This window comes from Rhincodon typus, chromosome 7, assembly GCF_021869965.1.
Source record: "Rhincodon typus isolate 14 chromosome 7, sRhiTyp1.1, whole genome shotgun sequence".
NCBI classification, from domain to species: domain Eukaryota; kingdom Metazoa; phylum Chordata; class Chondrichthyes; order Orectolobiformes; family Rhincodontidae; genus Rhincodon; species Rhincodon typus.
The window spans coordinates 48,635,112-48,660,402 of NC_063338.1; the positions used below are offsets into that span (position 1 = coordinate 48,635,112).

The window sequence follows — 25,291 nt, forward strand, 5'->3', positions numbered from 1 at the left end:
TGTGTGTGTGTGTGTGTGTGTGTGTGTGTGTGTGTGTGTGTGTGTAAAATTATTTGCAGTTCTTCTTAAATTTAAGCTGTGGGACCAACTAGCACAGTATGCTTGCTGCTCCTAGACTTGGCTTCTATGTTCCTTTCTGTTCCACCTCCATCGACTGCTCTAATGGGTAAGACAACAGCAGCTGTGACATGGCTGCTGCCTGCTTCTGCCTCTGGTACCTCACAGGCAGCTCCTGCCTTCTTAAGGCACTCTGTGTGCTTCTAAAAGCACTTCTAAAAGATTCAGTCATTTATTCCTTTGAGGTAAGAGATCACAACAAGAAAAGTGGCCCAAACGTGATTAACAAAAGAAATTAAGGATAGCATCAAATTATTGTGCAAAAACTAAGAATATGGGTTTGGTGATATGATAATAACATGGATAATGAACTGCTGAGCAGACAGGAAAAAGAGGGCATTAATGGTTGTTTTTGAAATGGCTAGTGATGTATCATGGAAATCAGTGCTTGAACACTGTATACATAGCAACGATTTAGATGAGGGAACTGAGTTCATTATTCATAGTTTTGCTGACACAAAATTAGGTCAAAGGCCATAAAGCAGCTTCAGCGTGATTTGGACAAGTTGAGTGAGTGGACAAACACATGGCGCATGTAATATGATGTGGATAAATGTGAAGCAAGGATTTCATAGTGCAGTTGTACAGGGCCTTAGTGAGACCACACATGCAGTATTAATTTTGGTCATCTTACCGAGGTATATATCTACTTTTCGTAGAAGTATAATAAATGTTCACAAGACTTATTCCTAGAATGGGTCGTATCATTTCGTCATTGGGCTTGTACTCACTGCAGCTTAGAAAAATGAAAGGGGATCTCACTGAAATCATGAATTGATTGTAACTTTCTGGATGTGGAGATGATGTTTCTCCTGGCTGGGGGCGTTCAGAACAAGGGCTCACAAACCCTCGTTGCCCAGGAGGCTATTTTGGACTGAGATGAGGAGAAATTTCATCACTTGTGGAGTCCTCTACAACAGAAAATTGTAAAGGTAAAATCACTGAAAATAGCTAACAAAGAAATAGATGGATTTATAAGCTGTCAGAGGGTTTGGGAAGAGAGGGGAGTATGGCGTCGAGTTAGAATATCAGCCACAGTCATGTTGAATGGTGGGTGAGCTTAATGGGCTATTTTCTGCTTTTCCATGTTCCTGACTGAATGTCGAGCTCTCCTTTTAGCCAATTTGGTCAGCTGAATTTTTCAAATACATCACAACAGTGATGCAACTCAGGAGCTAGGACTGAGCCAGAATTGCTTTGGGTGATGAGGTGCCAACCTCGTATTTCATAACAACTAAATTATGATTATTGCCATTAAAATATTCTTTCACTGATACAATTTCAGTCAGCCCAGGATTATTTCCAAGATAACTAAGTTCAGAATTGTCTCTTACACAAAAACAGAAATTCAGCAAGGAGAAACTCAGCAAGTCTGGTAGCATCTGTGGACAGAAAGCAGAGTTAACGGTTCAGGTCCAGTGACCCTTCTTCAGAACTAGATAGTACTAGGGAAAGATAGTATATATGTTGAAGATGAGGGTGGAAAGGGGTGGGGTGGGCAGAGCTAAAGGAGTAAACAATAGGTGGAGATGGAGCCCAGAAGGAGGGAAAGACAGTTAAGCAGACCAAGGGATGGATAGTTGGATAGTGGTAAACCAAGGAGTCAGAAAAGCTGATAATGTGGGCCATAAGTAAGTGAAAACAGGTTGGTTGTGCTGAAAGCTGTCCATGTCTTGACAAGGCCTGGACCACACAACCCTGGCTCAATGCCCCTTACCTAACATCAACCTGTGCAGTTAAGGATACCCTGCTGTGGGTCAAACAGCTGTGAGTGTTGGGATGAGGTCCTTGACCAGCAGTTAATTATTACCATAAGAACTTCAACACACTCAAGGACAACCAGGCCCCTAATGCCTTCCATAGTCTCCCCCCAGAACACTTCAGACACGTTGGGGTCAGGTACGTAGCTGGTGAGAAGGCCCTGTGCTGAATGTTATGAAACTCTTGTGCCTTCAAGCCTAGCAGCAGAGGCATGTAAGATCCAGCATTGGATATGCATCTCAGGTATGCAGTCACTTGCAGGATCAAGAGCTGGAAGGTGGGATTAGATCAGATCGTTGATTTTGGCTGACATAGAGACAATGAGCTGACCTAGCCCCTTCGGCTCTGTATCTGTGAGCAACAATTAACTGCTGCTTGTGTTAATATTTACACCAGACGGGTCACCAAAACACATAACAAATGTTTTTGATGGGTGGTCCTCATTATATTTACTGGCTCCACGTTTATACAAAATATTGCAAAACTTCAGCACTGTTGGAGTGGCAAATGTTTACTGACCAGTTTGAATGTCTGCTGGTTTTTGTAAACTGCTGAAAGATGTTATTTTTTCCCCCACCAAATAGGGATTAAAGTAACCTTTACCCTAAATTGCTTATTTTGCTGCCAACAAATCTGACTTCACAATGACCATGTTAATAAATTCTTATTGTTTTAACTATTCCTCTAGTATATGATGAGTAAATAACGAGACCATGTCAAACAGTCATTAAGTAGACTGATGAGGTTTGAATTTTGTAAAGCCATTCTCTTTTCACTGCAGGCAAGAAAGTTCAAGGGCATAACAGGCCATTGGAAAAGTTAATTGTAACATAAAATCCCTAAATTGTTACCTTGGGTGAGGCAGTAATCTTAAAACACTTCTGACAGCGAATCGGGGCCTCATAAATAAAAAAAAAATTAAGAAGTCAGTTGAAATTTTGCTCAAAGCTACAATAGTAGCCCATCTCTCAAATGATGTGAAACATTTATTGGAGTTGAAGAACACTGTTTCAATGTTGCCTCAAAGTTAAATGAAGTTAATGACAGCTGGAGCTTGTGAGAAAATTAAATTTTGCTTATCATTAGAAATTGGAATCTGTTCTGCTAATCAATGAGGTAACCTGCACCCAACTCTACTCATCTACTTTTGCTACATATCCCTTGACAACTTTGCCTAACGAAAATCAATTATCTGTCTCTTAAGAGTTTCATTGGTTGCAACATCCACAGTCTTTTTGGGGAAAGGGATCTGCATTTTCATTATTGTCATATATAAAAATACTTCTGGATTTGACACCCAGCTGGTCTAATTCTAACATTAAGATTATGTCCCCACCAAAAAAAAATTCTGTATCTAATGTGTTGCACCCTTTGTCAGTTTAACATGCATAAACTGAATGCACTAATCTACAGTGAGTCTGATCAAGGCTCTGGACAATAGACCAGATTATAGTCTAACAGGTTTATTCGAAAACACAAGCTTTCGGAGTCTTACTCCTTCTTCAAGTGTTAGTGAGAGAGATAGTATTGGACACAGAATTTTTAAGTAAAAGGTCAAAGGATCACACCACTGATGAGGATGTACTAACCAAACCTAAGATGCTGTTACAGCTTTAAGCAGTTAGAAGGTTTTGATTGATTAATATGTATATGTGAATCCCTGAATTCCTTTGAACTCACTGTCCTGAGAGAACTAAAGGTTTCATCACTGTAAGGAAGAGGTGACATTTTAGGTCAGACATTGCATGTTAGGTGTGAGGCCTTGTTTGGAATCTGTTTGTGTTTTGGTTTGGAGTTGGACTGGTTTTATATCTGAAGTAGGAATGTATAACACACCACATTGACTGACTGTCTATAAATTGTGTGCTTTTTGAACAAAATAGAATGAATCTGAAAATACAAATTCACCCATAGATTCACAATTGTGCGTGTGTGTGTATGTGTGTGTGTGTGAGTGTGAGAGAGAGAATGAGAGTATGTGTGTGAGAGAGAGGGAGAGTGAGAGTGTGTGTGTGTGTGCGCGCGAAAAAGAGAGGAGGGGAGAGAGTGTGTGTGTGTGGGTGAGAGAGAGAAAGACAGTGTGTGTATGAGAGAGGATCTGTGCGTGTGTGTTTGTGTGAGAGACAGTGTGTGTATAAGAAAGGATCTGTGCGAGAGTTGTGTGTGTGAGGGAGAGACTGTGTATGAGAGAGGATCTGACTGAGTCTGTGTGTGTGTGTGTGTGTGTGCGCGCGTGCGTGTGTGTACGTGAGTGTGGGAGAGTGAGTGTGTGTGTGAAAGAGTGAGTGAGTGTGTGAGAGTGTATAGTGTGGTGGGGTCAGCTGTAGTGCGACATGAACCCAAGATCCTGGTTGAGGCTGTCCTCATGGTACTGAACTTGGCTATCAGCCTCTGCTCAATGACTCTGTGTTGTTGTGTATCCTGAAGTCCACTTCGGAGGACATTTACTCCCAGATCCGAGGCCGAATGTCCTTGACCCATGAAGTGTTCCCCTACTGGGAGGGAACATCCCTGTCTAGCAATTGTTGTGTGGTGTCCATTCATCCATTCATCATAGTGTCGTAGTGTCTGCATGGTCTCACCAATATACCATGCCTCGGGGTATCCTTGCCTGCAGTGTGTGAGATAGACAACGTTGGCTGAGTCACATGAGTATCTGCTGTGCACGTGGTGGATGGTGTTCCCACGTGTGATGGTAGTTTCCATGTCGATGAGCTGACATGTCTTGCAGAGGTTGCCATGACAGGGTTGTATAGTGTTGTGGTCGATGTTGTCCTGAAGGCTGGGTAGTTTGCTTTGAACAATGGTCTGTTTAAGGTTTGACGGTTGTTTGAAGGTGAGAAGTAGAGGCGTGGGGAAGATCTTGGCAAGGTACTCATCGTCATCGATAATGTGCTAAAGGCTGTGAAGAACGTGGCTTAGTTTCCCCACTACTGGGAAGTACTGGATGACAAAGGGCACCCTATCAGACATATCCCGTGTCTGTTTTCTGAGGAGGTCATTACGGTTTTCTCCGTGGCACGTTGGAACTGGCAATTAATGAGTTGAGCATCATATCCCTACAAGGGCGTCCTTCAACATCTTCAGGTGTCTGTCTTGTTCTTCCTCATCCAAACAGATACTGTGTAAGCATAGGGTTTGTCTGTAGGGGATGGCTGTTTTAATATGTTTACGGTGGAAGCTAGAGAAATGCAGCATCATGAGGTTTTCTGTGTGCTTGTAGTAGAGTGAGATCCTTTCTCATACACACACTTCCTGTCTCTCTCTCTCTCCCAAACACACACACACACACACACTCTCTCTCCCACACACGCGCGCACACACACACACACACACACACACTCTCTCTCTCTCTCACACACACACAGACACACACACACACTCCCTCTCACACAAACAAACACACACACACTCACTCTCTCTCTCACACACACACACTCACTCGCTCTCACACAGATACACACACACTCTCCCTCAAAAACACACTCACTCTACTCACCCCCGCCCCCTCCAAACACACACACACACACACACACACACAACTGTGAATCTATGGGGTGAATTTGTATTTGCAGATATATTCTATTTTGTTCAAAAGGCACACAATTTATAGACAGTCAGTCAATGTGGTGTTTTATAAATTCCTACCTCAGATATAAAATCAGTCCACTCCAAACCAAAACACAAACAGATTCTAAACAAGGCCTCACACCTAACATGCAATGTCTGACCTAAAATGTCACCTCTTCTTTACACTGATAAAACTTTTAGTTCTCTCAGGACAGTGAGTGCAAAGGAATTCAGGGATTTACATATACATATTAATTAACCAAAACCTTCTAACTGCTTAAAGATGTAACAGCATCTTAGATTTGGTTAGTACATCCTCATCAGTGGTGTGACCCTTTGATCTTTAACTTATAAATTCTGTGTCTGATACTACCTCTCTCACTAACAGCTGAAGAAGGAGTAAAACTCCGAAAGCTTGTGTTTTCAATTAAGCCTGGTGTTGTGCGATTTCTAACCTTGTCCACACCAGTCCAAAATCGGCACCTCCACATCTGGACAACAGAAGCATAAAATAAAATAAGACTAAGAATTGTAGATTCTGAAGATCTGAAACAAAAGCACAGATTGCGAGAGATACACAGCAGGTCTGACAGCATCCACGGAGAGAAAATGTTAATGTTTCCAATCCAATGACTGTCTTTGAGAAACACAAGTTCATTGCTTTGTGTGTTCCAACTGTAATATTATTAATGGTGAATTTTGCCATCAACCATTTCTGTGAAGTACTACAAAAGTAATAACTTTCTTTATTTCATTAACAAATGATTAACGTGAACTATAATTACAGACAATGGTCGGAATGGTACTTGCTGCTGAACTTGAGGAAAACTACCAACAACGATCCAGCAGCAAGGTAAGCAATGAACCAATTTGAAGCACTCTGATAGATAGCAAACCAAAACATAAAATCATTGATTATCCATTATTTTATATACATTTTACAGAGGATGAAATAAAGATTGGGATTTAAAAACTGTTTCTGGATAAAGGGAATTGCTAGTTAATTGAGCACTTATTGCCAATCCCTAACTGTTCTGGAGAAGGGGCTTCCTTCTTGAATCACTGCAGTCCTTTGGGGTTTTAAACAGGACTTGTAGATGGTGGTGTTCCCATTTGTCTTCTGTCCTTATTCTTCTAGATGGCAGTGGTTGGGGGTTTGGAAAGTGCATTTGGAGGAGCTTTAGTGAATTGTATGTGCAGATGGCACATACTGCTGCGACTGTGTGTGGTGGTAAAGGGAGTAAATATTGAAGGTCGTAGATGGGTTGCCAATCAAGAGGGTTTGCTTTGTCCTGGATTGTGTGGAGCTTCTTGAGTGTTTTTGGAGCTGCACTCATCCAAGCACATGGGGAGTATTTCAGTACACTCATGTAGCAGAACATCAACAATCTTTTCGAAATTAAAGTAGAAAACTAAGCAACTTTTTTTTCTACTGGGAATTATAACATTTCTCAAACATAAAATTAGTTTCCACAGCCAGAAAGGTTTTCTCATTAGTAGATTTGAAATAGTATGGTATTAAAAACTTAACTCCACCACATTAAACAGGCATAATATTTTGTCTGGGAGCTTTTTTAAAACAGAGGTGTAATGGCATAAAGGGGAAAGTTCTCAACAGTTCAGTGTTTGCTAAAAATTGCCATTGGCGGAGACTTCAACAGCACAGGAGAAGCAGAGAACCAACAACGGCAATTTTTGGATTTCTACATTTATCTGCACATGTGCAGTTCCCTGAAATTGCCGTCAGTTTTACAAGTTAATTCCAGTGAAGATTGATATTTTTTGTTAATTTAAGAACCCCAAAATCCAGTCCATCAACTTCTCAAACAGATTTTGAAAAATCAATTTATGGTTTGTCCTCATTTATTCTACCTTTGTGTGGCATATCAAAGAGGTCAAAATGTACTGCATGTTCTTTTAATAAAGTGAAGGGAATTTAAATTGTATCAAATGTCAAGGTATTGGTATTGGGGCATGGTTGGCAGTGAATGACTGTAACATTTATCTGCATAAGAACTAGAACGCCATTCTTTTAAAAATAACTTCATACTCATGAAGCTCTTTCAAACATTTTACTGCAGTAAAGTACACCACGAATGCACATTTTTTAATATGAATTATTGTGAATTCACAATAACTTCTGTGAAATGTAGTTACATAAGCTAATTCCACTCAAGCAATTTTTACATCTTTCTCTTTAATTACAAACTATAATTGCTTACCATTGAGTTCATAGCAAAATGATTGTGCTGAGTCTGTAGATCCAGAGCATGCTGGTAACTCACTCCAATCTCAGTATGACTTTGAAGAAACAACTGTTTGTTGTGGCTAATCCAGTCAAACATCTAAATAATAAAACAAAACTGGTTAGAGCTGCTTCTGAGATGAAATTTGTCTCAAGATGTTTACAGAAAATTGTCACATATACGGAATATCAGAAAGAAATAGGCAAATACTCAAGATTATAACTTGTTGGAGTCATTTGACAAGCAAAAGTCAGAGAAACAGAGAAAAAAACACAAATAAAGTCAAAAATGAATGGAAAGTGACACAGATGAAGATTATTTTTGATCAGGGACTCCAGTTTATGTTAGGTTTCCAAATTTTGAAGAGTTGAATCATGTGTCTACAAAAAAAGGCATTACAGGATCATAGAATTTTACAGTATAGCCCATCACGTCTGTACAGGCTCCCGAAAGAGCTACCTACCAGTCCCATTCTCCAGCCCTTTCTCCATGGCCCTTTAAATTCACCACTTTCAAATGTATACATGTACAAAATAACCAAGGTTTCTTTCATCAGTTTGATGTACATTTTATTAACAAGTATAATAATGTTTTCTGATGAGAGAGCAGGCAGGACAACTTTGTTTTACAAAATTTACTGGGTACCTCTTCATACTATCCCATGGATTGCTGAAGAATTTGACAATGTTCACAATGGATTTCCAGTGATTGAGCCATTTGAAAGACACAGTTGGCTGAATTACAGTTTCCTATTCCTCCACATCGTCACCTGGCAGCAGTCCAATAATAAATTGTAACAGACTGAATATTTTTGCAAATATCACCTGACAGGTGCATGGAGGTGGAAAGTAGGGTAGAGATCTTTACTCCCTGCTGACATGAGTGCTTGATCAATTCCCACCTTCAACTCACAGTAAATTGGTCAGATGCATTTCAAGAAAGTGGTAATGGCATGAAGACACCATATCCCACATTTTCGATCATTACTGCATAATTTATGCTTAGACACAGTTTTTAAAATCTGGATAAAATAGAAGAGGATTTCAAGGACTTAATTTGTCACTTACAATGATTTGTAGAAAGTTTATTTTTCAGATGGAACTGTATCCTTGTGGTTAAGAGGGATGTGGGCCAAATGCTGGCAAATGGGACTAGGTAAGATTGAGATGTCTGGTCGGCACTGATGGGTTGGGCCAAAGGGTCTGTTTCTGTGCTGTATGACTCTATGACTCGACGGAAGTTTCACTATTGTTCTCGGCAACTTCTTTGTGGGGCTCTTTATGCCGGCAATTTTAAAGAAGAAATAATGGGTATGTCTCATTGGAGATTTCCTTGTACAGTTTTTTTGAGGAAATTTTCTGTTATGTCAGTTTTTTTGGCGAAACAGCAAAAGAAGGCAGTTCATCTATTTGGGCATTGTCAGACACACCTGCCCATCTGTACTCTAACTCCAGAATATCTGGGCTGAGGCATTTACTTCAGTGTTTCCAGAAACTGCTATTAACTAGTGATGATACATGCTGTAACTCAATCAACAATCTACCTCGACCAGAGACTATACCACTCCAGATGCTGGAAAGTAGAAAAGGCATGGAGACCCATAACATCACGTCTCCTTCCATTCCATGTTCATTAAGATTTCCTGAGGCTTACACATTGTATCTCTCAGCTTTCAATTGTCCCTAGCCACAATGATCCTGAACAGTGCTATGCAGTCCTTAAGATGTCGGTAATGTTAGTAGAATACAAATGCACTGATCAAATCAAGAATGCCACATTTGCCAGAATGAGCAATTCTTCCTTCTCTGCGAGCGGCAAAAGCAGCCTAAAACATTGCTGAAGAATTTCCCATGCTCCAAGACAACATTGATTGTACCCCTGTGATCATATGTGTTTTGTGGATCAATACCATTGTGTGCATCAACAGAAAACAAAACCACTCTGAATGTTGATTTGCAGTGTGCAACGGAAAACTTACTTTCTTGAGGAGCTATCGCAATACCTTCATTTCAAGGCTTTTCAATACGTCAGCACTTCTGATTGCGAAAACGCTGAATGGTTTATCAAGGCTCCCATTTCAATCCATGATTGATAATACTCTTGCATCTTCCCACAGGTAACAAGGCCTATTCTCCCACCAGAGACACAATCAAGCAGCAATGTTCAAGTCTTGGTTCAGAAACTTGGAATGGATTGGTGGTGTCTCAAAAATCATGATTGTAAAGTTACATCAATGTAACAGGCATTACACAAAGCGGACGTGAAGAATGAAAGCTAGGAAAAGAAAGTTCTGAACAGGAAGCTTAATTGGAGCAGCAGTAACATAGGCAGAATGTGGTGGTCAATGCATTGCCATATGTAAGACATCATTATGGCATTCTTATTAAAAGATCTTCTGCCTTGGACAATATCTATCTTCTGTATATCTTATATTTATCTCACTTAAGGCCTTCTCGTTAATTCACTCAATTTTGCTCCACAAAATACTGAATGAATACCATTTTCAGACCCTGTCAAGAACATTTTCCGCATACACAACTTTCATCCACACACTGTGAATGAAAATACGCAGACTCAGTATTGTCCTTTTTTTTAAATTTAACCACAGTACTTCTTTTGGGGCTATCATCAACAGTTCACCCAAATCTGGTACTATTCTTCGGTGCAACTAAGGTGACAGGATGGCAAAAGATGGTTAGTGCTGTGATTTAAATAAACTTTGGATTGAAGGGAGTCTCTTATAGCACGGTTAAAAGGACCTAATGTCACTCTACTGCATACTGCATCTCATTACCAGCTGCATGAACATCAACAGAAGAACAGCAAACTGTTTTTCAGTTCCCAACAAAAGTTATTTGAGCTGCAATACATGAGCATGAACTGCCAGAGACAGGGGGTAGTGTTCAATTGAATCTAAAGCTGCTTGGAGAGTAATGTTCTTTGGCCTGCCAGCAATGTCTTCTTCCTGATTTTCTCCACTTGATGTCCCCTGTGCTCTGTGTGTGAACCAGCCACCTTCCTGTCTTCTAGTGAAGTTCACTATGCTCTACCTGAGGTGGGATTTGGCTCTTTTAGCTTTTAGAAAGTGTTCTAATCCTACTATTTTCCATGGGTTAATAGGTCAGGCAGTTTGGGCATACAGGAAATATGTTAGGACACCCTCAAGGCCCACCCTCAGAATAAAATGGGAACAGGTGAGCAAGGAAGTCATTTTTTAAATTCTTTCATGTAACATAGGTGTCTCTGGTTAGCCCGACATTTATTGCCCACCCTTAATTGCTCAGAAGGCAGTTCACATTTAATTACTTGATTGCAGATCTGGAGACCTATGTAGGGCAGACCAAATAGGGATGGCAGGTTTCCTGCCTATAAGATGTTGCCGAACCAGTTAGGCTTTTACAAAAACCAACAATTATTACATGGTTTTCATTCGGCTAGCCTTTTATTTCCAGATTTTTGTTGAATTTAAATTTCACCATCTGCCATGGTGGGATTTGAACCCACATAATCAGAACATCACCCTGGGTTTACTAATCTAGTGATACTACCAATATGCTGCCACCTCGTCCAGAACTCAATCCAAGGATACAGTAGCAGCACTACAAGAAGTCCAATGTCCTCAGGTGGTTAGTCAAGGTCAGCGAATGCATCTTCCCATATAAAATCTCTAACCCACCACTCCACCAAATAATCATGGTGCTCAATGTACCATAATCCCAGCAGTATTGCTGAGCACTCAAGATTTCTGCTAATGTTTCAGATACTCCACCACATACTCGCCAGCCAATCAATGTGACCAGCTTTTCACTCATCGCTCAATGATTCCACTTATCTTCAGCAGTTCAGAAATAACCTATGACATTCTGCCCTGTCTCTTGGAGAACAAAGTGTGACACAACAAGAGGGAATAGCAGAAATGACAAGAGTACAAGGACACCTGCATCTCCCGAGTCCTCTGAAGGAGATGGCTTTCAAAAACTTGAGGTTGTTTGCAATGGAGCTCATGGAATCTGCTAATGCTGAGAACATTGAGGATGACAGTATGGTCCTATCTATGCACTTTCTCAACCCCTGTATATCCTCATCTTTGTGGCTTGATGGGTGAATTGTCATGAAGTTGCCATGGACTTCTTTCTTCTCATTCCACTACCTGCCAGACCTCACACAAACCTTCCTCTTCTGATTTCTTGTTTTCAAATACTGAAGAACTGCTACCTGTTAATTGTATATTGACGGGGTTTTAGTTGCATCCATACAATGGGCACTAACTGGGGACTTACTTGTACTTACATATATACTGGAGTAAGCTGAAACGATGGTTGTTGGATCGGAGGTGTATGATACTTGATATGAGTTTCTGTAAACAAAAGCTTCAATGTCTCTTAAGATTAGCCTCCAGTTCTTTCCTTTACTGCCTGATTACCTGAGTTGCAGAATAGCAACAGGGGATGGTTGGCTAATGATGTTGGTTGGAATCTACAAGTTTTATCACCATAAAACTAAAATCCTAGCTGCCTTAATGGAAAATTACAGAAAGTAAGTTTAAATTATTGGGATATGATTGCTCTCCAATGTTCCTGGTATCAGGACTACTTGATCAGCGAAACAGCGAGATTGACATGTGAACATGGTTAGTTTTCTACAAAAGAGAAAAGAGTTATGGTCTTGGCATTGTTGTTCCCTGCAGAAAGTAAAATCAAAAGGAAGATGTTTTCTGAGATACATGTGAGTTAGATAATAACCAAGGTTTGGATCTTCTAATAGAGTTCCTGGATGAAATCTGCACAAAAAAGTCTGTTAATTTCCTCTAAGGCCTGGTCAGAATTTGAAGGATTTAGTAAGTGGTTGGTCATTTCACAAAGGCAACACAAAATAGTTCATATAAGATCTTTCATATTACAGACTTTACCCCATTGTACAAAAGCTGGATAAAGATCAGGATCAGTATTCACACTTAAATTGCCAGATTGTGCTGAGCTGCCTCCTGTGGACAAACAAGTGGTTCTCCTAGAATTTAGACTTCTGAAAAAATGTTTGATCAGACGTCAGCTGCCTTGAAAAAGTTTCTTGTGAATTATTCATTTCCTATTCCAAAGAATAGAAAACTCAATGGTTACCAGGTTTAGAAGTATGTAATAGAAGTATTAGAGACAGCTAGAATCTGGATGAAAGCACAACTACAAGATCTGGTTATATTAGCAGAAGTCAAAGTTGAAACGGTAATAGCAGGCAAATACATCCCAGGAATGCCAAAGGAAAAGCTAACAGATGCTTTAGATTTGATTCGCTAAGTATTAATAAAATGTGCCCAGAATAAAGAGGAGGGATCTTTGAAATGACACAAGAGAAAGGTAGCCCTGAGAAGAGGATGAAGATTATGATGAACCTGAATGGACTGTACTGTTCACAAGGGGCTGCTTTCTCATTGCTTCAGAGTCCCCACCACCCTGGTGGGAGGCAAATGGTGGGGGACACTGGAGAGTAGCATCCTCCAATTCGCCTGAAAGCCTGTGAAGGTGGCCCTCCAGCCCTTTCCTGTCACCAGTTTGCACAATGAAAGCTACCAGGCTGGATTATTAATTTGACACTAAAAGGCCTCAATTGACCCACTGCTGGGGAGGGGAGCCCTGCAGCTTTCCTGCCCTTGGCAAAAGTGCAGCAAGGATGGCGATGTCCCATGACATTTTACAGGCACCCCTGCTGCCAGAAAATTCAAGGTAAGTGGCTTTAATTGTATAATAAATGTATTGGTCATGTCCTCTTTTAATTGTATGACATTAGATAGAGATATCTGGTTCACTAGTTAAAATATTACTTTGATTCAGTAAATAGTGATGATTGATGCAAGCTTAAGGAATAGAATACTATAAGTTTGGTACTAATGACGTCTCTGCAATCATGTGCTAAGCCATGTAAAATAGCAGGAGTAAGTCACCTTGTACTGAGATACTTCATCTGTTGTGCTAAATTTCCCTGGAAAAGGTACAAATGAAACTTGATACAGAACACGACAAGGAAATTATTTTTGAACAGGTTCTCATCAGATCACTGGAGTAGTGTCAGTGATGAATCCTTTCTCAATAATGCACATTGGCTGACCAATAAAAGTCAACACAGCATCTCAGTAAAACAATGCTTAGTTTCTCGAATGCAGCCTCCATAGAGGCCTCCAGAGGTGAATTTCTTGAATAACTCCCTTTAAACTTCATTTTCTAAACAAACTTCTACATTTGAAAATGTTTCACTTTTAGCTTATCCACAGTTAGACTTATCACATTACAAAAGATAACCCGTCATTCTATTTAAAGTGACAGCAGATGAAGATATATCTTCAAGATGTACATGAACACAATAATCTGAGAGATGCAGTTAAGGTTTCTGAAAAGGTTGTAACTTCAAGTTTTATGTACTACAACAACAGTAGAATCACTAAAAGGCACAGTCTGCAGTTATCACAAAAGCTTACTTAATTCAAGTTAACTTTCCCCTAGGGCTTTAAAGTTGTATGCTGAAATTTATTGGAACAGTCTGAACATTTTAAGGATGCGGAATACATACTGGAGCACAATAACCACAATTGTTTTGCTTCAATGACTCAAAATGTTTCCTGTGTTTGTTTTTCATGGCCTATTACGTGGGAGCAGGAGGGAAGAAAAAGCAGTGCCACACTATATTGGGGAATTACTGAACTTCATTAAAACTGGTCTGTGTTGCAGAAATGGAGACTAATATATGAATTGAATAATAATTATGCTAATCACTGGAAGCAAAAACATTTTCAAAATGTGCTTAAGGATAGATGAGTGGCATTACAAAGCAAAGCTTAATTTGTCAACAGGGTATTGAATCATCAAGACCACTGATAATTGTTGATGTTTGTTTGGATTTGCTTTGTGATTCACAACTTAATCAATAGTGAGAAGCATTCTTGGAGATTTAGGCGGACACTCAATGGGACTCCCTACTGGACCTGACAGATATATGGTCCAATTCCAAAACCAAGGGGAACATTCTCAGGAATTGGAAAGTCAATGGGGCAAAATAGAAGAATAACATTCATTAAAGATATTGCAAAGGTTGAAGAAAGAATGAACTTTCTGCTGCTAAGATGTAAATGGATGTTTGCAGTTGTGGACTGATTATTAGAATACAAATGACTCTCAAGCCAAATCATCAATGTTGGAAAATTTAAATTGGAAAATGTCCAATAAAATGTAGAACAGCAAAAATTCAAGTACTCCCATTTTTCTGTGTGAGCTTCACAATGCATAAATTTTCTGCTGCCTCATTTCAATTTTTTTTGTAGCCCATTTTTGAACATGCTGCTGACTGTGCACTCAACAAAGCTCCCAGCTCCATCTGAATTCTAGCATACGTTTTCATCAGTCTGTGCCTCTTAAAGAGAATGTGCATTCATACACAATGTTTTATTTATTTAGGAGAATGTATTACAGAAGGGAGTTACAAGATTTTGACCCATTCAGAATGAAGGGACAGCGATATAATTCCAAGTCAAGGACAGTGAGTAGCTTGGAAGGTGCCTGCATTCCCATGTATCTACGCCCCTTGTCCTTCTAGATGGCGATGGGTGTGGTTTTGGGTTTGGAAGGTGCTATCTAAGAATCTTGATGAATTTTTGCACTGCATCTTGTAGATGGTACACACAGCTGTTTGTCCTGAATGCTGTCAAGCTTCTTGAGTGTGGCTTGAACTGGATTCATCCAGACATGTGGGGGGTATTCCATCCCCTCCTGACATGTGTGTTGTGTTTAGGCTTTTGGGAATCAGGAGGTGAGTTACTTACTGCAGGATTCCTGGCTTCTGACCTGCTTTTGTCACTATAGTATTCATATAACTAGACTAGTTCAATTTCTAGTCAACACCCATGACGTTGATAGTGAGAGAGTCGGTGTTGGTGATACCATTGAATGTCAAGTGGCAATGGTTAGATTGTCTTTCATTGGAGATAGTTATGGCCTGGCATTTGTGTGGTGCATGTTACTTGCCACATGGCAGCCAAAGGCTGCATATTGTCACGAACCTGCAGCATTTAGGCATGGAGTCCTTCGGTATCTGAGGACTGCGAATAGTGCTGAACACTATGCAATCATCAGTGAACATCCTCACTTCTGACTTCATAATACAGGGAAGCTCATTGATGAAGCAGATGAAGATGGTTGTGCCTAGGACACTACTTAGTGGAATTCCTACAGAGATGTCCTGGAGCTGAGATTACTGACCTTAAATGACCACAACCATCTTTTTAAGTTCTCGATGTGACTCCAATCAGCAGACAGATTTCCCTGATTTCTGTTGGCTTCAGTTTGGTTCAAGCTCCTTAATGTCACACTCAGTCAAATGCAGCCTTGATATCAAGGGCTGTCACTCTCACCTCACCTCTGGAATTCAGCTCTTTAGTCCATGTTTGTCCCAAGGCTGTAATGACGGCAGGAGCTGGGTGGCCCCGGTGGCACCCAAACGGGGCTTCACTGAGCAGGTTATTGCTGAGCAAGTGCTGCTTGATAGTACTGTTGATGGCATCTTCCATCACGTTACTGGTACTGTTCCTGGCATACCCTCTTTTATTCTTCATTGAACCAGGGTTGATTCTATGGCTTGACAGGAATAGTACAGTGGGAGATATGGGGGTCATAAGGATGCAGATTGCACTGGATTACTATTCCGCACCTCGTGGATGCCGAGTCCCCAGTTGCTAGATCTGTTCAAAGTCGGTTCCACTCAGCACGGGGATAGTGTCACACAACATGCTGGAGATTATTCTCAATGTGAAGGCAGGTCTTTGTCTTCACAAGGACTGTGTGATGGTCACCCTTACCGATACTGTCATGGATAGATACATCTGCAGCTGGCAGATCAGTGAGGATGAGGTCAAATATGTTTTTCCCTCTTGTTGGTTCCCTCACCACCTGCCACAGGCCCAGTCTTGCAGCTGTATCCTTTAGGACCTCACCAGCTTAGTCGGTGGTGCTGCTACCGAGCCACTTCTGGTGATGGATACAGCATGCCATTGCTAAGCTCAGGGTTTCCTCCAACAGTTCTGAGGAAGGGTCGCCAGACCTGAAATGTTAACTCTGATTTTTTCTTCACAGGAGTTTTCCATGCCCATATCAGATCTCATCCATGAGTCTTCATGGGGGTCGGAATCAATGTTGCGGACTCCTAGGGCAGGTCTCTCCCGACCGTATACCACCACCTCTGATGGGTCTGTCCTGCCGGTGGGACGGGACATACCCAGGGATGGTGATGGTATAGTCTGTGACATTGTTTGTAAGGTATGATTCCGTGGATACAACTATTCAGGAAAACTTTGCACTATTTAAATGGCTGTGTTTGTGTTGCTGTTTCTATTGCCTTATTCATGACATGTAGTCCATTCGGTTTAATTCCTATTCTCCTCATGACCGTTGCTATAACTGAATTGTTTGTTAGGCCGGTACACAGAGCATTTAAGAGTCAACTATATTATTGTGGATTGGAGTCATATGTAGGCCAGACTGGGTAACGACAGCTGTTCTCTTCCCTGAAAGATATTCGTGAACCACAAGGGTTTTTACAATAATTGACAATGATTTCATTATCATCATTAGACTTTTTAATTCCAGACTTTTATTGAATTCAAATTTGAATATAAATTCTATTCCTTGAGTATAATTTTAACACAGGTATTACGTCATGTCTATAAATACAAAATATGCTCTGGCTCATCCGTAAAGTCACTATCTTGCTGCTTGATGTAAACATTAAATTCATGGTGGCCTTTCTGTCTCATCGGGTCATTCCTTCTGAACAACCTATCTTTTCTTTTTTACAAATACAATTCTCCTCGAAGGATGAATTTTTTCTTTCAGATCACAATTCTCATTAAGTAATTTCAACACTGTTTGATTTTATGTTGTTTACAATTATTTTCATTTTAAAATCTCAAAGAAAGATAACAGAAAGTCCAGGGTAGAAATGCAGGGACATTGGATTATAGTCTGTAACTGCAATGTGTGGCAAGCATGACCATAATGGAATAAAAAGGCTTCCTCTATTTAACATTCGCGCCACACAAATGCCAATAAGTGACAATCTAACCACCACCCCATGATATTCAACGGTGTTACCATCACTGAATCCCCAACTATCAACATCTTGAGGGTTATCATTGACCAGATGGACTAACCACATTAACACAGTCACTACAAGAGCAGGCCAGAAGCTAGGAATACTGCGGCAAGTAACTCACCTTGTAACTTCCCAAAGCCTGTCCACCATCTACAAGGTACAAGTCAGGAGTGTGATGGAATACTCCCCATTTGCCTGGATGAATGCAGCCTCAACAATACTCAAGAAGATTGACACCATCCAGGAAAAAGCAGCCCACTTGACTGGCACTACATCCACAAGCATTCACTCCCTCCGTCACCAACCCTCAGTAGCAGCAGTGTGTACTATCTACAAGATGCACTGCAGAAATTCACCAAAGATCCTCAGACAGCACCTTCCAAATCCATGACCACTTCTTTCTAGAAGGACAAGGGCAGCAGATATATGGGAACATCACCACCTTCAAGTTCCCCTCCAAGTCACTCAAAATCCTGACTTGGAAATATATTGCCGTTCCTTCACTGTCACTGGGTCAAAATCCTGGAATTCCCTCCCTATTGGCATTTTGGGTCAACACCCAGCAAATGGACTGCAACGGTTCAAGAGGGCAGCTCACCACCATCTTCTCAAAGGCAACTAGGAATGGGCAAGAAATGCTGACCAGCCAGCGAAACCCAGATCCCACACATGAGTAAAAAGGAGTATTGTTCACAGTTGCAAAGTAATGGCAGTACCGATTTAAAACGGTAGCAGAGAGTAAGTCCTTGTGTTGAACTTAATTTACAGCATAGTGACGTTGCCCAATGTATGTCTTCATATTTTTTTTCTAGCCTCGAATCTGAGATTACTCAGACTGAGAGTACAGAGTCTGTTCACTGTCTAAATCAAATGTGACATGTTGGTCTTCAGCAGGGAAGTCAACTTAGGAGAGCATGTTTTTCCCAATAGCTAACATTACATTTAACGTTCCTGCACTTTGTGGAGTATGGGACACTGAAAGGCAAAACTATTCAATTCTTTATCAAATGAATGCACCTTTTTGGTGAAATATTCTGTCTCTTATAACATTAAACCAATACCGCTTTAAAAACATTCACCTTTTCAAGGAATGTATCCTAACAGGCAGAACTAATTCCAGCTGGCTGCTTTAATAAGCTAGGGCTTAACAACTCTCCTCTGGGAAATCAGACATGCTTGAACCTATGAACTGGCTCTAGTTTACAATCCATAAACCATTCATCATTATTATTCAGAAGATGCATTCGTCTTGGAATACCAGTTTGTGTTTCATTAATAATACCTTTCTTCAATTTAAAATGAAATTCCAACATTCTCTTCTGACACTGAAAATTTCTGGGATTTGAAGAAATTATGAAATGAAAAATATAGAAGCAAATGTGATCACTTTTCACAAATTATTACATTACCTATAATATAAATATATTGCAATAGAGTGGAATTTCATAAAAGCACTAGCATAAATTACTTTCATTAGTCAATATCACAATTAATTAGAGGCTAGTCAGAGATACATTGATTATATCACCCATTCTGTATTCTATAGTGAAAAAAATACAAAACAATTTACACTCACTAGTACAACAACATTTCCAGATCTTGTATTCATATAATGCAGAAGGCACTAACATTTGAAGGATAACGTCACTGCATTTTGATTACTGGCATATTGGGAAACAGAGGTGTGTGGATTTTTAAGGGTAAGAGTACCAACTGGTGATACAGACAGCACTATGCCACATTGTGGCCACAGTGTGACCAGTCCACACAATCTTCTGCAGATCTTAGCTGATTCCCTCCCCTTATAATGTGCGGCACTCATTTTATTTACTTACGAAGGACAAAAAGCTAGATGATCGCTGCCGGGATTCAAAACAAAATTTTTTTCTATCCTGTCCAAAGCTCAAACTACTGATCAAACCACAATATCCAACACTGATAAATATTAAGGTATAATAAATTAGCTATGACCAAAATAACCTGCAAAATCACCAATTATTCAATTATTTTACACAATAAAGCTTTACTGTCTACTCTATGGCAATATAGGATTTTTACATTATCAATTCTTGACCAAAACAGGAAAAGCAGGGTTTTGGGTAAGGACCCCAATAATTGACATCAAATGAGGATCAAGAAAGACTCTTTGTGGGAAACAATCAGCCAATGTGTGGCCAGAGAGTAAGCTTGTCATCTAATTAAGGATGTTGGGTGAGCACTTGAAGTCAATAGGAGGCTCTCCAGCTCAGGAGGTGCAAACTACCATTCCAGCACATGTGCCCTTCCTGCCATATTTTAACTTGTAAATGTAAAAACTGAATCTCTGCTCCTATGATGCTGCTTGGCCTGCTGTGTTCATCCAGCCCTGCACCTTGTTGTCAACAGATGGGCCATCATTATGGAGGGGGTTCCCTGGCCTGTGGATGTAGCTGCGGCCAGCGTAAGCAGAAAAGACCTCACAGCCTGCCTAGAATGCTGCTCTGCTCCCCTGTCCTAGTCTGTCACAAGGAGACTTACTCCAGGGAGCTAGCCTAGTCTCCGATGCCTCAGGCAGTTTGAAGGCCCACGTGGAAAATTGCAGTGTGATATTGTGACAGCAAACCAGTACATTGGCTGACATTCAGATTCAGTGCCCATCCCCAAATAGGGCTGAAAATCATGCGTAAATATTATATTTATCAGGTGGATTTCAGGAGGTCAGTGTAAATGGAGGCTCTTAAAAAAAAATCAATATAGCTTGCAGAGTGGACATCAATATATCCACAATATTTGCAGAAGCAGCAAGCAGTTGTCTGCTGCGCTTAACTGATAAATAGAAAATTATTTCACCTTCTTTTCAAATTTTGTGATATTCCTGTGTCAGTGCAATACTTATACCTTCAAGATACAAAAGGAAAGGGAGGCTGTATTGACACTTAGCAGTGCAGTTGTTTGGATCCAATTCTATAATACATTGAAAAGTTATCAATGTCTGGTGAAGTGGATCAGTAATCCATGTGTCCCAACACCTAGTTCATTCTGAAATCAGTTGTTTGGAGTTTTTGCTCTTTGCTCTTCCCTGTCATTATTTTTAATTTATATCAATGAGATCACATTGGAGATTATGATTGCAGGTTTAGCAATGGTGTCTTTCAGCATTGGAAAAGGCAAAATAGAATGAACGCTTCTACTCTTTAAATGTCATTCAAAAGTCCCAAAAGTTCAATGTGAAAGACAAAGGTATTTTCATGCTTACCATAAAGAGAATGAAAGGAATGGTGAAGTGATAGAAAGACCAAAAAAGCCCTCTCTATGGAGGTAAAGGGTGAAGATGTCTTTATAGAAGAGGATGGTGCTAATGCTTCAGTAAAGAAGGTGGCAGTAGTGATAATGGAGAGGACAAACTCGATAAAGAGGGTACACTTGAAAGGCTGGAAGTCTTCAAAGTAGGAAAGTCCTGATAGAATGCATCATAAGTTACTGAAGGAAGTATGAGAGGACATTGTGGAGGCTGTGATCATAACTTTGCAATCCTCCAAAGATATGGGGAAATATCAACACCCCTCTTTAAAAACAGAAAGAGGGATAAATCTGGCTAGTAAGACCAAGTTATATGGATCCAATGATAATTTTTAGAAGAAAATCCACTAAATACTTGAAGCAGAACATTTATAGGGCCAAGGCAAAACAGCAGGTGGAATGACACTCTACCAAACAGCCAACACAGGCATGAAGGCTTAAATGCCCATCTTTTATGCTGTGATTCAATGCAGTGCATCTGGGTATCTAATTTGCACAAGAATATCTGCAACAAATTAGCTACATGCAAAGTACAACATACAGACATAGACGTAACATCTCCAACCAGACACAAGGACAGCAATCCGCGCACCCCTCCAACTCCTGCCCCCCTCCACCACCAACTTCCCCACCGCCTTGACGTGAATACCATAGCCTTGACCTAAAATCCCAAAACAGCAGGCCTCCTTGGAGCGTAGGGCCCCGTATTTAACCCTGATGTATCCCTATCCTGAACCTTGATATTATGACATAAAATAAGTTTGGCTAGAATTTCATTGTGATAACAATATTTACATGATAATATCATGCAAAATGTATTATCGCAGTGAGGGCCACTCAGAAATTCTACAGTTATTGATTACTGATACGCAGATCAGATGAAACTAAAAATGTTTCCTGGCCATAAGTCTAATAAATTCAATAAGCTGGATGTCCAATTTATGCCTGATGATAGAACTGCTGTTAGAGCTTGGTTGCCTATTATAGAAATTAGGTTGAAAATCAAGAACTTTATATAATGAATATCCAATCTGCAACTCCAGTTTTATGCCAGGATAGCTTTTTGAAAATGCACCATACCCCATTGTTAATTCGGCTACAACCTGTGGAAAATCCCGACTACAGTGCTTCAGACAAGGATCAATAGAAGCAGAATAAGATTCATTTGTCAATTGATACCCTTTCCTATTGATATATTCATTTAGTTTGCTATGAGAAGTCCTGACAGCCACATGGGTTTTCATCTACAATGCCCTAGACTCCCTGCTAATGTGATAGGCAGCCAAGGTTTTGTGCACATTTTAGTTGGTGTCTCCTTTCCACTGAGAAAGGGAATCTGGTGCTGCCTCTGGGAAACAGTCACTTGTTTTATATAGGTCTGACCTGTCTCATTTAACACATGTCCCTTAGGGTGGTCTGGAAGGATCTTATTGCAAGAAACTTCAGACTGTAGTGACCTTTGAAACTATAGGAGTGCCCACGAATTCCTTGAAATTGTCTGTGAATCACCCTGCTCCAGATGGTCTAGCTGTGCAGTGAAGTTGAGATACCAAAGACAAGGGTGTTTTGCCACACATGGGGAGTAAATGTCATTGCCTATAAAGATGAGTCTTTAGATATTGAGAGCAGTGATTATACACCTTAAGATATCACTAGGCATCAAGATTTTGCACTCTCATGAATTTGCTCCCTTAATCCAAGTAATGGTTCACTGTGAGAAAAGAGAAAAGTATTCCCACCTCCCAAGCTTAACAGTTGCAACTTTCAGCACAGTTCTAATTGCCTTGACTTCCATTTGGATGATGAGCAAAACAGTCAACAGAAGCAACACAAAAAAGACTTGCAACACATTGGCAGCCTCTTATAGTAACAGTTCGTAGTTTATATTGACTTGCAAAATATTGCCAAGGTTCTTATCTCAAATCAAGTAATAATGACAGTGAGACCAGGAAACAAGTTTCTAAAAACGATTTGAACAACTGTTCTGTGAATTCCAGTGGAAAGAAGGCACACAATGATGCATCAGCTGCCAATTTGCTACAAGCTGTTTTTGTACTGCTAACACACATCAATTTCCTCCAGGTGTATTAGCGAAATAGAGGTTTATACAAAAATATAAAAATGTGAAGTAAAAGTACATATGACGTTCAAAGCACAAACAGAGAGTTAGGCACATCAATAGTTATATTTCCAACATTCAATATGAAACAACAGCAAATGTGGGCTACATTTAACTGGTTGGTGGTGGTTGGTGATGGTGGGGTCAGGAGGGGTTGAGAGAGATGGACAGAGAGAGAGAGAGGGAGAGATAAAACAATGTATATGGAGCCCTAGAAAGTGGCTAGAAGCTAACATTTGTAGCATGCTGAGAGGAAGATAAATTTATGAACAATGGCATTCTGCCTCTCAGTGGGAGGAAATCCTGCCTGTAAAGCTTAGTCAATTTGACAGGTCAGCAGCTACATCAACCCTAGCACTGCCTCTATTGCAGGAAGAAGCATGGAGAGGATAATAGCTCCCCAGAAAGGTCAATCCCAAATTTTTAAAACAGACCCTAGAGTCTAGGGAGGGGTAACGGAGTGAATAAGGGACCCAGTTTTGCAGGGCAAGCAACACAGAATGAAAGAGGAGGTTTGGTGCCATCTTTGGGCAGGTGCACCTTATACACACATGGCATCCCCCAAGTAATCAGGCTTCACCCCAATGAGGTGAACCCCCTTCCCTCTTGCCATTTTTAATGTAGACCATATGGAACAGGCTGAACATTCCTGCTTGACTGACCATGCCAACTATAATTTGGCATAGGCAGCATATTATTCAGGTCAATAGATTTGTCAACAGACCTAATTGACCTTTAGTTACTTATTTATATATGGTGGGCAAGCTGCAGATTTTGATAGCCGCCTACTTAGTGGATTGTGGGGTTGAACTTGGGAACAGGTAGGAAGGTAGTGGGTTTGCTACCTGACTTACTTTACACGCTGTCTCACCACAACAATCCGGTGAGGGCATACAAAATCCAGCTCCTTGTGTTAAGATACTCTGAAAGAGTTGAGCTCATTTCCTACACATCCTGATCTATACGGTTATGGATAAGGTGCCAGTTGGGTGAACCTCACCCTTGGCAATGAAATGTATCTTTTTTCTAACATGTACCACTTAATCATGATTTGCAAATGCCTGTGGCTGAGCCTTCCATTGCCTCAAATTTATAATCAAGAAAGTGAATATCTTGTATCATCAGTAAAACAATGAGAATTTAGGGCTTAAGATTTTAACTGGAAAAGTGGAATAAATTGATTAGTTTTGGTTTTAGTTTTGAATTCTGACAACATTATAATGCCAACGAGAAATAATTAAAATGCCTTTATTGCTGAGGACCATGAAAATTATTTGAGGATTACATCCACCAGTGTTTAATTGTGTCACGTGAGAAATTCAGGGAAAAAAATTAAAGGAACTCATGCTCAATGTTATTTGTACTTAATGTCTACTTAGTGGTATCACTGAATCTCAGGGACCTCAGAATGAGGCAATGGTTAACATGTGCAGCCAATTTGCTCCAGTCAGTACCCAATACCTCTCAGGGCTCTTGTGGCACAGTGATAGTGTCCCTATCTCTGATCCAACAGATCTGGGTTCAAGTCCCACCTGCTCCAGAGGCAAGGGATAATATCTCTGAACAGGTTGATTAGAAACAACGATATTCACTAAACCTTAGGGTTCTTGGTAACAGTGGTAGTGCCCCTACCTCTGAGTCAGGAGGCCCAGATTCAAGTCAGACCTGCCCCAGAGATGTGTCATCATATGTCTGGAAAGTTTGATTATTAACATCAACTCAATAAATCTACAGGTTCTTGTGGTGCATTGCTAGTGTCTCAACCTCTGAGCCAGGATGCTCATGTTCACGTCCTGTAATCACATTTCTTTTATTTAAAAAATATCTACTCAATAATTCTTGAGAGCCTTGTGATGCAGTGATAGCATCCTATCTCTAGTTCAGAAAGACACCCCAGAGGTTTGTCATAACATTATCTGAGCAGGTTGATTAAAAATAACTGGTCAGTAAATCTTAATTACATTTAATAAGCTCCACTTAAGAACAGCCATGCTTTAGAGCATAACCAATTACAGCTGGGTATTAGAGATAGTAGGAACTGCAGATGCTGGAGAATCCGAGACAACAAGGT

General features: G+C 40.3%; 1 protein-coding gene across 1 annotated transcript in view; it reads right to left on the reverse strand.

Annotated features, from left to right (window-relative positions):
- The window catches only part of kalrna (kalirin RhoGEF kinase a), a 675,519-nt gene that overhangs the window by 354,059 nt on the left and 296,169 nt on the right, over nucleotides 1–25,291 (reverse strand). The window contains exon 6 of the mRNA XM_048598757.1: nucleotides 7,671–7,793. Coding sequence (XP_048454714.1) covers nucleotides 7,671–7,793 — 123 coding nt within the window. The remainder of the gene's footprint in view (nucleotides 1–7,670; nucleotides 7,794–25,291) is intronic.